Raw genomic sequence first — 15,819 nt, forward strand, 5'->3', positions numbered from 1 at the left:
TAAGTAACCTGGCTCTGGATTGATTCAGTGACTCCCCTGTAAATAGGCGAGGTCCAAATGCCAGCACTCTTTCAAATGCCTCTAACAGTTCTAAACAAAGCCATAATGTAAGGACTAATAACACCTTCTTCGGGAGCAAGCTGATTGTACAATGCAGATAGAGATGTTAATTAGCTATAAAAGCTCTGAAGTGGGACTCCAAAAGCCCCTGTGGGATGTCAGGTGTGTTCTAGCAGTGATAACAAGTTATTATCAATCCATCTCGCTACATGATTGTGAAAGATATTCATAAAACAGCTGCTTAGTTGTTTGTTGCTCAGAATCCTTAGCACAACCATGTCAACCTGTGCAATTTTGGAGGTTACTCAGCTCCCCGCATGCATGTGCTGCTGATGGAAGAACGGTCCCGCTGCCAGACAAGAGACAGCACAAGGAGATGAAAATTCGAAAGTGAAATCTTCGTTTCACGTTTTTCTAATGGAAAACATTAATTACCATTTTTCTTTCTGCAAAATAAAGTTACATGCTAACTCATTATGACAAACTGCAACACAAATTGATTTTAATTAGGACATGAATATTTTAAAATTAATTTACTGGATAGATCAACATTTCAAAGTAAAACCAGAAGTGCTGAACATCTGAGCAAAAATAAAATAGTTTTCTTAAGAGGATAATTAGCCCTCCTTACGCTTTGAAATCTGGATAACTTTTCACATAAATGGACAAATTCACTGGAATATGTTCATTTTAATAAATTAATTGGTATAATGTCTAGTTGACTATATAGCACAGGAAAAAGAAAACATGGTTATACTTAATCTATGTTTAATGATTTTGCATAAGTGCTGTCTGCTATTTCTAACTTACTGAAAAGGAGGTCATTAAAAGTGTCAGTTCAATTTTTGCAGGGATGGTGACTTCATGAGGGCAGCAGCCATTGCAAATAATCTCTTTTAAATCTGTATGTAGCAAATACCCACAGCAGTATGCAATAGCTGAGACTCTGCACAACAGTGTAATGGCTTTGCGGTCACTTTTAGGGTAAAACTCTAAAGGAAATCTATTGTTTAAAGTGGACAAACCTTCAAAGGTGATGGACATTAGGGGGAGTTGGAGCTACTCATCACCTATAAAATCTAACTCACTCTCCCTGCCTCACTGAGTTTTTCTGCCTCCTGCACTTGTGTTTGGGTGCATGCGACTTTAGAAGTTTCCAGTCAGGTCCCAGACAGCGTAAAAAAGGCTCCATGCATTCACTTGGGCTTGTGTACCTGAGCTGGAATTTTCCTTAATAATACCTACACCTCCTGCTGAAAAGAGTGCATGAAGGTGCCATCGACATTTAGGATCTGACAGGCTTAGCAGAAAGGAAAATTAAATCCCTGGACAGCTGATATATTTACCGCAGGTGTCTCATTCCATATTCACTTCAATACAGAGCAGCAAAACTGTTCTATCTATGAAAGCAGGAGCACATCGTATTTACAAAGGGGTGACCAAGTACCTGTTTGCATTTTCCCTCCGAAATAAAGAATTTCTTCTAATCTAAACTACTGAAGCAAGATAAAAAGGCAGAAACCTTGTGATCAATCTTGCTGCAAAGCCACAGACACAGAAATTTAGGGAGAGAGGCGGCACATGGGGGTCTTGGGCTCTATACCTTGGTTGCAGAGAGCACCAAAGAATCCAGGCAAGCAGTCGCAATGTCCTGACACGTGGTGACAAGGCCCATTGCTGTGCACACACTGAGGGCATGGCTGACTGCAGTGGTGTCCGTAAAAGCCGGGGGGACAAACTGAAAAGAAAACAAAATAAGCTGTCACGGGTTTTGAGACGATTTCTCATTGCTGAGAGCTTGAGAATTCTCTCTCCCAAACCAATATTTCTTAATTTCTAAAAACACAGTTTTGCAAACAGCTGAAATTACGAAGCCCGTTGGATTATCCCACGTCTAATGAAGTGCAAACTCTGAGTAAATCTGCTCCTGTGGTTCAAACAATCACACCATCCCACTTGATGTGAGCCCTTGGCTCTTTAATAATACAGCAGAGCTCTCTCAGCAGCCTCTCGCTCTCAAGACGCTCATTTGAGTGTCTCTAGCCTGCTCCAGATAAACTCTTTTACAAAAGATGGGAGCGTAAGATGTTTGAGACCTTATAGCCCACTGGCAGATATGGTTAACACCTGATACCATGCTCCAATGCTTTTAAGATAGGCAGGAAGAGAAACACACATGCACAGACAACGGAAATTCAGAACGCCTTTTCCTTGGGAAATCAAGCTCAGAAATCAGAGAAGGTGTATGAGCAAAGTCTCAATATTTTACATATAAACAACCACGTCAAAAGCTGATTTCTAGACATATTAGGTGCAACACCCGTGTTCAGCTGGGACAGGCAGTTGATACTGCAGGAGCAGCCTCCATCAGTGATGAACAGAATCTAAAAATGGTAATTATGGTAACAGCATATAAAATCACCTAATTTGCATCAGTAATCACACCGGATAGCTGACGAAACTCGTCACGAACTGTGTGCTTAATTTGCTTAAAACCTCGATTGAAATTATTATAGAATTTGTACATAAGGTATAGCACCAAGATTACGGCTCAGCATCTCCTACACATGTGTATCGTCACTTCTGAGCATATGTAGAATGACAAACCATCCACTGGCCAAGCATTCACTGCGATAGATAAGCGCAAAGAAACGTTAAACTGCAGTAAGTAACTGTAAAAATGACTTTATGTTTTCATTTTTACTCCCGTGATTCTCTGTTACATCGTTCTGGCTCAGTGGTTACTATATCATGTCCATTCTATTTTTTCACCAAATGAGAATTTTCCTCTGGGTTTGTGCGTTCACAGAGGTTGTCAGGTTCTTGTGCTACTGCAGATTTTCAGCTGGAACTCAGCTGACAGGTTTGTTGATGATGCACTAGCTATAAAACAACCTGGATCATTCCTGGAGACATTTCTGCAGCCTAAGAGCAGTAAACTATCCCAGCGTCTCATGTAATCCTGATTACACAGACAGACCAAGCTGGCTGAGTATCATCTTCAGTACTGCCCTTTACAGGATAAAGACTGTTTCTAAATCAATTTCTAAGAGAAAAATGGGGATGATTCTGAGAGCAAACTTAAGAGGCTAAAGCTACCTTCACCTACAGAGGTGTCCTCCTTACAAGGTAATCTTGAGCCTGGATCTCGCAGAAGAGGTGGGAGCAAGCTAAATTCCCTGACCATATAATCATAAGAGGCATTTCAGCAACACGAGGCAACAGCAGAAGTATCCACAGAACCCCTCTGTTGTCATCCCAGTGGGGACGACAGTTTCTCCCCGTGGGGTTCTCAGGGGGCAGCATGATCACTGGAGCTGCACACTGGGGACATGGTTTGCCTCTTGTAGCCTACATGCCACCAGCTGATAAAACTAAGCTGGTTTTTTTCATCTCAGAAAGGTCAGAAACTATTAACTTCTCGAAGTTTCGCACTCTTAGGGTTTCAGATTTGTAAAACAATTTCTTCCCCAATTCCCTGAAGCTCTGAGCACCATATTTTAGCCTTGGAGAGTGGTTTTACAGTTATACAGATATGCTGAAGCACCTGGAAATTGGGGTTTATAATGGAAATGCTTATAGGCCATTAACTACAGCAGTGCTAGAGGTCACTGTTATAATGGCTTTAAATAAAAACTGGCAGCTACAAATTATTTTTAGAGATGAGTGTTTTCTAGTGTCAAGTGTAACTGGTGAAAGAAAAAGGGATACATGAACTGGACATGCAGCAAGTCTTACAGGAAGAACGAGAGTTACTGCAGAAAAGAGAGACAAATCCATTTCTTGTTTACACAGGAAGGAGGTTGCGTGTGGTTTGGATCAGTGAATAAGGGTCCCTAAGGGGCAAACACAGCTTCCCAGATAAAGCAAAAGAGAAGATTTTTATCTCCTTGGCACATTTTAATATGTAGCAGCAGAGCATCAGGCAGGAGCTATTTCAGGCTGCTGTGTTTCTTTTTCTGGCACATAAGAAAACATCATCTTGTTGTTTTAATAGCCAACACTCACTCACTTGCCATTATGTGATGGGTCACGGCTGACTGTTTAATAGGTATCCTATAGTTTACCACCACTTTACTGTAAATCTGGTTTGGCCCAGATCCTGCCAAATTTGTTATGTAAAGGTGCTGCTCCTTCTTTCAGGTCAACTGTGACTGCCAGGTGCTGTGGAAGGCCAGAAGAATTAAAACATGGCATGACTCAAAGCAGCAGTCTTGACTTTCTGACCAAGAAGCGGTTTTCAGGCTAGCTTTTGCCCTTAGCTCAGAAACCCATGGCTCTGTCTCTCCGGTGTCATAAATGAGCATTTCTATCTGCTTTGCTTCCGCCACCGCATCTACAGAAAATCTTACTTCTCTGGCACAAGGGTCCTCTGTATCCTGGTGCACAGTCACAGGTGCCATCCTCTGGCGAGCAGGATCCCCCGTTCTCACAGTTGCAGGAGATGGAGCAGTTTGGTCCCCAGCGGCCCTGGGTGCATGTATTGTCACAGTGGATGCCTAGGGATGTAAAAGCACACGTTAGGTTTCATACAGCTTACTCTGCTCATTGATCAAAGCAATGTTTGGATGGACTGATACCTCACAGCACACCACAGAGCAAACAAGCAAGCCTCGAAAGGAAATAGCTATCCTTTTATCTGCTTAATAAAGTGAAAATTAAGAAAATGCCAAAGAGGTGAATTCTGCAGGTGTTAGTGCACTCCTGTTTAGTTCTTAGCACCATTAAAGAAACTCTGCAGGACATCTGAGAGATAAAGGTCAGGAATTGCTTTAAAGTCACAAAATATCTCAAATAGCTAGCCTAGAAATATGCAGCTGATTGAAGCCTGATTGCTTAACTGTTGTGAACTGGAAGACCAAAAATAGAAAAATCAAGGTTCTGCAAAAACATGTCCAGTGTTGCGATTCTTGAACATGTGTAAATTCAGTTATTTGCTGGGCATTGTTCCCTTCCTGGTTTAAAGCACTGTGCTCTGAATTATTATGCACATGCCCAAGGCTCTCCGAGTTCTGTGTTCATGAACTGCGTTCTGATCTAGCAAAGGGCCATACACGGGCACAGGCGGATCGGCTGCATGTGAAAAGGGGACTGAGACCCATCAGTCCAACTCCCTGTGATTCCCAGAGTTGTAGTTTGATATTTACTGTTGTGAAAAGCAAGAAGCAAGCTTGGAAACACCGAGAGAAGCGCACAGCCAGAAAGCTTAACATGAGTTTTCAGGCATTCTTTCAACCGCTTCTATTTTAACTGCTGACTTTAAAAATAAACCCTTGTGCCATGGTGTGTCCCATGTAAATGGGATCCAAGGATTTATCCTGCACACCATTACTTGTGTGAGAGGCTGTTACTCCACTGGGATAAGACAGCACCAATGCCTGCAATTAGAGCTATTTGCATGATCAAGGGCTTCTTGGATTGAAAAAGGTTTGCAAGATCATGAACTAAGAGACATCAAGCACTGCCAGCTGCAGGGAGTGGCATTAGCAGTGGTACACGGTAGATACTGATAACAACAGGAAAAATGAATTACAGACTGGCTTGAAAATTTTCCTAACAACATTTACCACACTGGGTGCCTTACAACTGTGGCACCAAGATTTGATGGCATACACACGCCCTAGCTCGACTTTCAACATGAAGATGTTCTTTATCATCCATGCACATGTCCCCACTGCATAATGGGATAAATGCAGACAAGGGCTGGGAGAGCCCCAGCCTCAGCCAGAGGTTGGATTAGTGCCTCGCTAAGGAGAAATACAATCCCAAGTAATTTCCTCCACCTCTGATAACTTCATCTGGATGCTACAGGTAATGGACTGTATTTGTGAAGCTGTGATCTGTACAGTCACCAAACTTTGAGGATTATTAAATCAGCTAAAAGTCATTATAAACACACTTACAGTGCAGTTTCAAGTTGGTTTTATAAATCTCTGAAGTTAATACAGTAAGAAATACTGCAGAGCCAAATTTTCACTTTTCTGAAGATTAATCACACAATTATAATGTCCCTTCCTAGAAAATCTTAACCAAGCCTGGCAAAAGTACAGTTTGAAATGGAGTTTCTAGTAATACACGATCATAGCTTTATTTATAAAGAGGTCCACAGTCCATGCTGTAGCGCTTAATAAAACCCACATTAAAATACAGTCAAAACATAATACAAGCTCAATCCCTTAATACCCAAGGTAATAAATCTGAAAAAAGGAATGCAGAAATAGAGAAGGAACATTTGTAATAGTAAAATAAAGAAAAACAATTATTTTAATATAGTCTTCCCTACTCCCTTTGAAATCAAATAAATCTTTGGATTGCTTAAACAATAAATGCTTTGTGTGTGCATATATGTAATACATCTCCAGTTCTCTGTAATTAAAAAGCCATACAATAAATTGCAAATAAATAAGTGCATTTCATATTTATACATACATATATACGATCATTTATAGTTTTGAGACCCTCAGCGCGAGCTCCCAGAAATGAAATTCAGACACAAATGTAGAAAAATGTCTATCTTTTCCTCCTGATTGCAGCATTAAAAATACAATTCTCTCACTGCGAATGGGCTATTTATAATCGGAGACAATTAAACAGCATTATTTCTTGTCTCTTTTGGCAAAGTTTGGGGAAGAATGACATTGACTCCTCTCCCTTGAAAGGTAGCTGAATTAGAATGCCAAGGCTGTTCTTTGCAGCAGCAAAGTCCTTCCTTTAGTAATGAATAATGAGGGATGTCTTCCCGCTCCTAACGAAGGCAATGAGTCATTGTGAAGCTGATTGTTGTAACAAAACATAAAAGGGGGGAAAGGAAAGCTTCTAGAAGACACTGATACCCATTACAGCACTTATTTATTTATACATTTTCACAAGACAACTAAAAAGGTGCTGCAATCAATTTTTATTACTTTATATTACTCTAAGTTAATTCTCATGGAAGACTTCATTTTTGGAGGCTCCTACACACACTGAATTGCAAATGTAAATGAGAAGTTAAAATTGCATCCGGACACGCATGTCTTATGGAATTGTGCTAAAAAAACACCTTAATTTTACAATTCCCTAACTTGATGGCTTATGAAGGGGGAGTTCATCCCTCCCAGCTACTTTATAATCGGAGCCAGTGAAGCAGCAAGGTTCTTTAACATAAAACTATAATATTTACTTAGGAACTTGCTGATGAACATTTCTGATAAGCAATTACTTTTCAAATTCCAGAAATACAAAAAATGCTGAAGTCGACACATCTCTGTTACAACCACAGTTTCCTAATTTACGAAAAAATTCCTTGTTTCACAAGCATGATGTGGAAATTAGAAGGGTTACTATCAGAAGGAGAAGCCCTTGAAGCTGCAGGAAGCAGTTCTATACATAAACTCTACTGCCTAGATACCAGGAAATTATCTTATTGCCTCGGGCTGTGGTTCACAACTGCAGATACTGGTATGGAATTACACTTCCAAGACCTTCTGAAACAATGTTCTGAGGGTAAATTGTGAATGAAATTGAGATAGCTTATGTGAAATTCTAGTTATCCCCTGTACGTGGGCAAAGGACATTTGCACTCTCACACAGTAAGGCAGAGCCAAAGAGAGAGCAGAGCACCCTGTGAGACAGCAGCCACAAAACCTCTACATTCTGGTGTGGATTCAGGGCACTGGATCTCTGCAAACATTGCCTGCTCTCCAGTAGGATTTCCACTGCTGTCCTTTGGACTTCTCTGTACCTGGAATATAGCAGAGCGTCCCAGGAGTGGCCTCATCCCCCTGCCCTGCACCATCTTCTTCCCGTGAGCAGGAAAAAACGGGACCAAAGCACCATCTGCACCCCCCAAGTCCTTCTCCACAGGGCTGCTCTTAACCACATCATCCCTCAGCCTGTACTGAAACCGAGGATTGCCCCAACCCAGGTGTAGGACCTTGCATTTGGCCTTGTTGAACCTGATGAGGTTCATGTGGGCCCACTTCTCCAGCTTGTCCAAGCTCCTATCCTTCTGGAGCATCAGCCGCACCACTCCACAATATCATCTACTGCAGTCCAGTTCTGCTGCGCAGTGCCTGGAGAGGTACGTGCCTGGTGACTTGAGGAGAGAGAAGCTTGTGCCTGGCTTACACGGAGCAATATCTATTTATCAGCTGAAGTTGGTTCTTTGCATTCAGATTTACAAATCCGGCTGTGAAGGACTCAGTTAGCATCCACACAGACATCATGACAGGAGCAAGAAAAAGAAAAAGAAAAAGAAAAAGCTTCTGCCATACAACTGGGATGTAAGCATCTATTGAAGAGCTACTTCATATACTGCTTCCATTAATAATCTTCAATGAAAGTTTGTCAAAGCAATGCAGATTTAGTACCGCCTGTAACTCTATCACACTGAAGGACTTTGGAGGGTGAAATTCCTGAAAGCCAGATGTAAGTAGAATCCCCTTTTTTCTCTGCCCAGCATACTCGTGCAATTGCACTTGTGCTTGGGGATTACGTCTCTAGCTCTTAATAAAGCCTGCCATTGTTCTTCTGCTTTGTCTCTAGATAGTTGGAAACTAATACTCCAAACACAATAGAAGAGCAAAAATGGATGGAATAAATGAGAACCAGTGGCCTATTTCTGACCACTGCTATCCCCCTGACAGTAGTCTCTGCAGCAGGGCCTGCATGCTGCCCAGCATCTAATTATTTCTCAGGGATGCAGGAATTTGATAAATTGTAGGATGTGGCTCCCTTCCCCCATGTACTTTAATTTTATATCTACCAGATACAACTGTAATTATTTCTTTGAATAAGATCTTACGCTTTTTTCTCTTTTTTTTTTTAATAGTCACAATCTAAAGACAGATGCAACATCAATTAGCGATGACAGGAATGATTTCAGCAGACATTTGAATCCAACACAAACATTGTGCTCTCCTCCACCTGTCTTTCAACATGACATGAAGTCATAACAATCCCTTATTTCTGGCATTTGAATAGCTTCGCAAAGAACTGCTTTTTATTTATAAATAGGCATTGGATTTATGCAGGCAATGCAGTGGAGGCCCTAAGTTTGGTGAGTCATGCTTGGCTTTCATCTGGAATGCCTGGTAGCTTTATTCTCTGGCACTACTAATTCTTGGTGGTGCTTGGTGCTTTGTCCACTTGTTGACACAGTACAGAGTGACAAACCCGCAACAGCAGCAATACTGCTTCAAGAGCAGAAAATAGATTAGACCTGCAAGGTGATTTTGGAGAAGTAATTGCAGAAAGTGGATAAGCAAGCACTTGATCTTACTGAAAAGAGGTACGGGAATCACAGAATCCCAGAATAGTGGGGATTGGAAGGGACCTCTGGAGCTCATCCAGCTCATCCAGACCCTGCTAAAGGAGGGTCACCTTGGGCAAGCTGCACAGGAACACATCCAGGCGGGGGTCTCCAGAGGAGGAGATCTCACAGTTGCTCTGGGCAGCCTGTTCCTACATGACTCTATGCCACTGATCACAACGCTCTGAGCCCTGCCATCCATCCAGTTCACAATACACCTCCCTGTCTGCTCATCTAACCCACACTTCCATAGCTTACCTATGAGGATGCTATGCGAGATAGCATCAATGTATCACTGAACGCGATCTCTAAAACGGGCTGCTCCTTTGTGCAAAACATCTGGTGCCCACCACGCAGGACTGTCGCACCTACAGTGATCCCTTTGGCAGTTGTAGCACATCTCCCACCCAGCTGGCAGTCCTGGACGGGCTCCTAGGCATGTGGTTTTCATGCCAAGGTCAGAGCCAGAGTCCGCTGAGATCATCTGGATGCCTTGCCTTGGCCTCCCAATTCATACATTTATTTTCAATAATGATTTCTATAATCCTATTTTCATGTTTTCTTTAACCTTCTTCTCTTTCCCCAGTTTTCCTATAGCCATTACACTTATGTTTTCCTATAAATTCTATTTAAATCACCCCTGTGTTTGTGATCAAATCACCATGCTTTCTCATGTAGTGAATATTTTGCTACTTCAGCCTACAAAAGGTGAAAGAAAATTCAATAGGAACATAAGGAATAACAGTCCGATTAGCTCTGGATCAGCTGTTCAGAAGGTGTTATGACAGCAACGAACAAGAGTTCATAAAGAATACTTGATGCTTTTCTATCGCTTCTTGCATCTTCATATTTATTCCTACCTGAGGCAAACCCTGAAGCATTTGACTCAGATCCAGTCAGAAACACCACAGCACAATTCGTGACAGCTCAGCATTTAAGGATGCTGAAGAATGAGAAAATCTGCTTGGGGAGGGCAGCAGATAGAAGAAAACATAAAGGGATCTCTCATAAAATTAAATAGAAACATTAAGAATTGATGGCTGCTCATCCAGTCTGCAAATAAGCTATTTTTATTTTTATATAGTGAAACCATTCAACAGAGAGAACAGCAGCCACAGCCACATTCTCTATGAAGTTTTGCGGTGTTCTCAAAATGCCTTTCTAGCTGCAGGTTTTATTCAAGCTGATGTGGCAGAGCTCTTACCTGGCTCAGCATCGTTCCCTGGTGGGCTTCAGAGGGGCAACTCCTGTGAGTAACAGCCCATCAGTCTAAATGAAAGCTCTATGATCTGGTCCTAAATAATGAAGAATAAGCCTTTCCCTGCAGCCAGTGAAAAATTGTAAATTGTCTCTTCTCTCATCGTTGCATGGGCGATTTATGCACCCATTAATGTAAGTGTTTTTCTGAAAGTAATACCCTTACAGCCTAATGCACCTCCGTGGAGCACTAATCGTACCCCTATTTTTAATTATCTAGAGAAAACCCCAGATATGAATCATCCAACTGAGGGAATTTATGCAATAAGAGCTTTTGAGGCAAGAGACCTACCTCACAAGAAACTGAATAAGTCAAAATGTTTGCTAAAATTCAGGATCATCTGCTTCCCTTTGCTACGGGGAATTCTCCAGGGTGCAATACCACAAGAAGGGAAGCTCCCACCAGCAGAAAGGGCAGATCTCGCAGAAAACAAGTGCTAAAAGGAGTCGAGTCCTCCGTAGTCCTCCTGTGCCTTTAGGTTGCTTCCTTCCTACCATCTCTCAAGCTCTGGAGGTGGTTTCAGGCCAAGAAGAAAGAGAAACATGAGGAAGATTCAAGCAGAACATCAGGAGGTGAACAGGAGGGAGGGGTTTGTAAGGGGGAAGAAATGTGTTGCTTTCCTGACTTCTGCACCTCCCAGACTCCAAGTGAAGCCACCGAGTAGGAACACAGCTTGGCAAGAGCTGTTGTTGCCTCAGACGCGGGCAAACCTTTCGTGTTGTGTAACGATGACTGCAATACAACCTTTTCTCCCTTGGGTAGAACGGGAAGGGAGATATTTAAATGTGTCACTGCAAACGCTTTCACCAATTACAGACATCCACAACATTTCAGCTTGCTGGCTGCTTACTGAGTGATCTTTCCTTTTCCTTCTTCCACACACAGCATGCCAGTATCCAGTATTTAGTCTGCTGAGATGTTCACAAATAATTTTTCACCACATCTTGCCCATATTTATTTATAGGTGATCGCATTGTACACCCAGCCAAGCTTATATATAGAATGCCTCCATATTAACATAGAAAATGGCTGAATATCTCTACCATCAAGTTTCATTTTTTAGAACCCATTAAATTAGCATAATCCAGGATGCCACCCAAGTCCTATCTTTTCACATGAATTTAAAAGCTGTCCTTTAATAATTGAAAATAAACCAAAAAAATAAATACAAAGAGAAATGAACTCGCATGTCTTCTATGTTTATAAGACTAATACTGCAATCATTTGCATGCAAGTTTAGCAGTAGGCTTACTGCAGATTCTAATTATAGTCTAAGGGTGTGATCCAACTCCCACTGAATAAGTGGCAAAAATCCAATTGATTTCAGGAAAGGTGAAATATATACTAAATCTAGCGCAGGACAAACACAACTAAACCTCATTTAGATGAGAATCTGGAGTCCCCTAGATATCTGCCAAGGAACGCACAGACATAATTAATGTCAGGACATCAATGAAGTCTTTGATATCACTTCATAATTCATATTTTTGAAAATTAGCCCTATATCAGCAGGAACCATACTTAAAGGTTCCTGTCAAAGAGAGAATTTTTAAGCACACAGCCTGACATTAAAATCTTATCAGCTCACTTGAAATTAAGTCAATGAAAAATTAAAGCTAATTTCTAATAAGCTTATGTTACATGCATAGACTAAAGGGCACTTGTCGAACCCAGAGAGTAAGCATACCTTTTCACACAGAAAAGAATTTCACGTCTGAGAGGCAGAGGCCAGAAGAGAGGCTAAAATGCATCATTTTAGATAGACTCTAAAAATGCCCAGTTTTTCTGTCTGTTTAAAGCTAATGTAAGGATACAGAATAATCAGAGAAATAAATTATTAATTTAAAAATCTGGGATAAGACTGCCAAAAGTGGTAAGTGCAAAATATGGTTTAGATAATGGGATTAGACATCTAGAAAATGCGTGCTTAATAGGAACTTACTACTGCTCCAGCCTGATAGTTCAGGCTTTGTATTCAAAACCAAAAGAGTACGAAACAGGCTGTTACAAAAAAAAAAGCCAAGCCACAACATTACGAATTCTAAAAACCCATAGATGCATAAAACAAGTCCTAGATTTGTTCTGTTTTTAAAGAAGTGTGGAAGAGCCAATGGTCTCAGTGTGTTCTTGGAGTTCATCTATTAATGATAATAGAATTATTCTGGCTTCAACCTAATACAGCCGAGGACAGGATCTGGCCCTGCGATTATAAACTGGGTACTGCTGCAAGGGAAGGAAAGTCATAATAATACAAACAAAATGAATGTTATGGAAAGCCAAATGGAAAGGGTTTTTTTTTTTTCTTCAAAGCTGTATCACTCTCTTGCAAAGGACTCAGAAACACTGAAGTTAAAAATACCTTAGAGCTCCACGTCAAAGTGGTCACTGTTTCTTTAAAATTCAAACAGGCCTTCCCTTGAGGGCCAGGCTTATCAGTTTTCCTGAATTAATGTGTCCACAGGAGGGAAGAAACACGTTTCTGTGTTTGAGTGACAGCGCGGATGTCACTCGCAGCCTGCAAATTCGCACAAAGGCAAAGTCTCATTCCTCAAAGCTCCCGTTATCTGTGACCGGCCGACACTGCCTGACCCCATTAACTCCCTTACACAATCACTCGTGGAAAACCCTCCAACTCCAGACTGCCACAGCCACCATACAATATTTCTGGACAGGGTAAGAGACAATTAGGGTTTATGTTGCTGGCAACGTAGGAAAGTTACTGAGGTTTTAAAGGACAGTGAAATATATATTGTGATTTCCTGGATGTAACGGCAAAGAGGGAGACTGCTCTGGGGAAAAGTGAATGAAGCCTGAAGGTGAAAAGCACCAGCGCAATAACAAGATGTTTCTTCCTCACCACCATGTATCATTTTCATATCTGTATTTGCCGTCTTGATTAAATACGGAAAATCTATCCGGGGTTCTTCTATAATTAGCTATGGGATGCACACTTCTGTATTTTCCACCTTACATCCACAGTACCATCCCATTTTCCCCACACGTTTTTGGGTTGTTAAAATCTACCGACGAAACTTAATCTTCAGATATTCAGAAAAGCTACTGATTACACGAGTTCACTGGATAACTGTGACAGCATCACAACTGCAGTGTTCCATAAAAAACAGGGAGAGATACAAAAATGGGAAGACAGAACCAAGATTCAGCTAAGACAGCATTTCTGACTAAAGGAATTCAGGTAAATAGGATTTTAACCGACCTTAGCATTTACAGGAATGGAATATACCCCCCTGCAGGTTGTTTCCTATTTAATCCCACTGTAATATCTGAAAGGTTAACAAAATACACGCTGCCACAATTAACTTGAAGCACACTGACTCGTTACAGGGAGGAAATGAGCTCGCTGTGAATATCAGCCAGGCCTCTGGCTTTCTTCTCTTTAATCTGTTTGCGAGTGGGATGTCTGACTGGGAAAACAGAGGGAATCGGGTCTGAGAGACAGGAGGAGCAACGGCTGTGTCTGGCTTCCCGGAGTCCTGCTAACCTGGCTCGGGCCAGGCACAAAGGGAGCACCGCCAGAAATCAGCAAACACACAGCAGTTATGACCAGTTTAATTATTGAGGGTTGTATTTAGCGTAAGCAACTAAAGGTTATGTAGTAACAGATAACGCTGGTGTCAGTGACGAAGCTATTTCTGGTATGAAACATGCTGCCAGCAGACAACCTGGGGAGAGACGGACAGGCTGATGGACTTGCAGTTGAGCTTCCAAAATCCGAATGGCTTAGCTGGAGCTGTGCTTTCAAGAGCCATGCAGCATTGCACCTAGACGAGGAGCATTTCCTCCCCACAATCTCCATAGCTTCTGACCCACTCAGCAGGCTACCAGGGCAGCCAGTCCTCCTCTCTCCAGTTTCAGTTTATTTATTAAGTAAGAGGAGCGTAACTGAAATCTATGACCATATCACTGTCACTGAGCATCCATGAGATGGATGGGCGAGATGAGACTGACACCCGCTCCTCTAGAACCTCTTTGCTTGCAAAGGACTTCCAGGAAACACTCCACCACACAGATTTTCTGTGCTCTGAGGACTCAGTGTGTGTAAGATCCCTAATTAAACAAATTCAGTTAGCACTGCAGCAGTCAATTTTCAAACATTTATATCTTAACCTGCATGTACACAAAATATCACCTCTTCACAAATCACTAACATGTTGGGAGCTTTAAAGCATGTGTGCACACACACATACAGACACAGAACTGCAAGCACAGAAGCATTATGCATCTAAATTGTATGGCAAATCTGGAGTAAGAGAGACCCTTACTAATCTTTAGAAAACCATCAGTGTAATCAGTCCAGACTTGACCTTGCTGGAGGCTACACTTCTCCTTTTTAACCAAACCATAGGTATGAACATGTCTCCTTTTGATTTCAAGCGTAACATTTCTATACGTGAGGTTATGCATACGCAATCTGGAGAACTCCACTCAGTGCAATGCTAAGTCCTTATTGTATCTGACATTCCTTGATGTGGAGGAAACCTCAGCTCTGCATTGTGCCACAAGGTCACAGATCAGATTTTGGTCCACACTTGAAGAAGTTTTGCTTTGCTTGTATCACATGAGAGCCTTTTGCCAATGCAGTTTTGGCCTTTTATGTACAAATATTATGCTTTCCACGCTATCTACAAATCTGTTTGTGATACAATGTGCCTGTGTACCTGGTTGGATAATTTTCAGCAACAATGACAGGGTGCAATAATCTTTAGATCTGATCTAAATCCTGCCTTCAATTCCCCACTGAATTAAATGGAAACGGTACATGTCTGTCTCTAAGCAGCTTGTTGCCAGTGTGCTTATTTAAGCATACAGCTGGTTAGCACAGCTTTGTGACCTGCTGGATGATATATGGGAATCTCTTCATCATCCTCACCTCTGCCAGGTACAGTCAGGTCCTGAAAATTACCTTCCCCCAGCTGGTACACACAGAAGGGCACTGTCCTGAGTAAGTCTTGATGGGTGGCAGTCATAACATAACAAAAGGATGGCAGACTGCCATTAACTTGCATTGGATGCTACTCTTTACATACCTTTTTTCTTTCTTTCCCAGTTTTCCTCCATGGTCCTACCATCTATCAGTCTCTGAAGGTTTATATCAGTAACATCTTGAAAATCTCTTTAAAGAAAATGGGTTCAATCTTGCCCTTGATCTTTACATAGAACACTGACATCAAGAGGGGAGTCTCACGTG

General features: G+C 41.6%; 1 protein-coding gene across 10 annotated transcripts in view; it reads right to left on the bottom strand.

The window, feature by feature from the left end:
- Nucleotides 1-15,819, bottom strand: part of MEGF11 (multiple EGF like domains 11) — a 291,395-nt gene that overhangs the window by 41,359 nt on the left and 234,217 nt on the right. For all 10 annotated transcript variants that reach the window (XM_054077403.1, XM_054077410.1, XM_054077406.1 and 7 more), the window contains 2 exons: nt 4,413-4,559; nt 1,664-1,798 (listed from right to left, as the gene is read on the bottom strand). In XM_054077403.1, coding sequence (XP_053933378.1) covers nt 1,664-1,798; nt 4,413-4,559 — 282 coding nt within the window. The remainder of the gene's footprint in view (nt 1-1,663; nt 1,799-4,412; nt 4,560-15,819) is intronic.

Source organism: Cuculus canorus, chromosome 12 (assembly GCF_017976375.1).
Source record: "Cuculus canorus isolate bCucCan1 chromosome 12, bCucCan1.pri, whole genome shotgun sequence".
Classification (NCBI taxonomy): domain Eukaryota; kingdom Metazoa; phylum Chordata; class Aves; order Cuculiformes; family Cuculidae; genus Cuculus; species Cuculus canorus.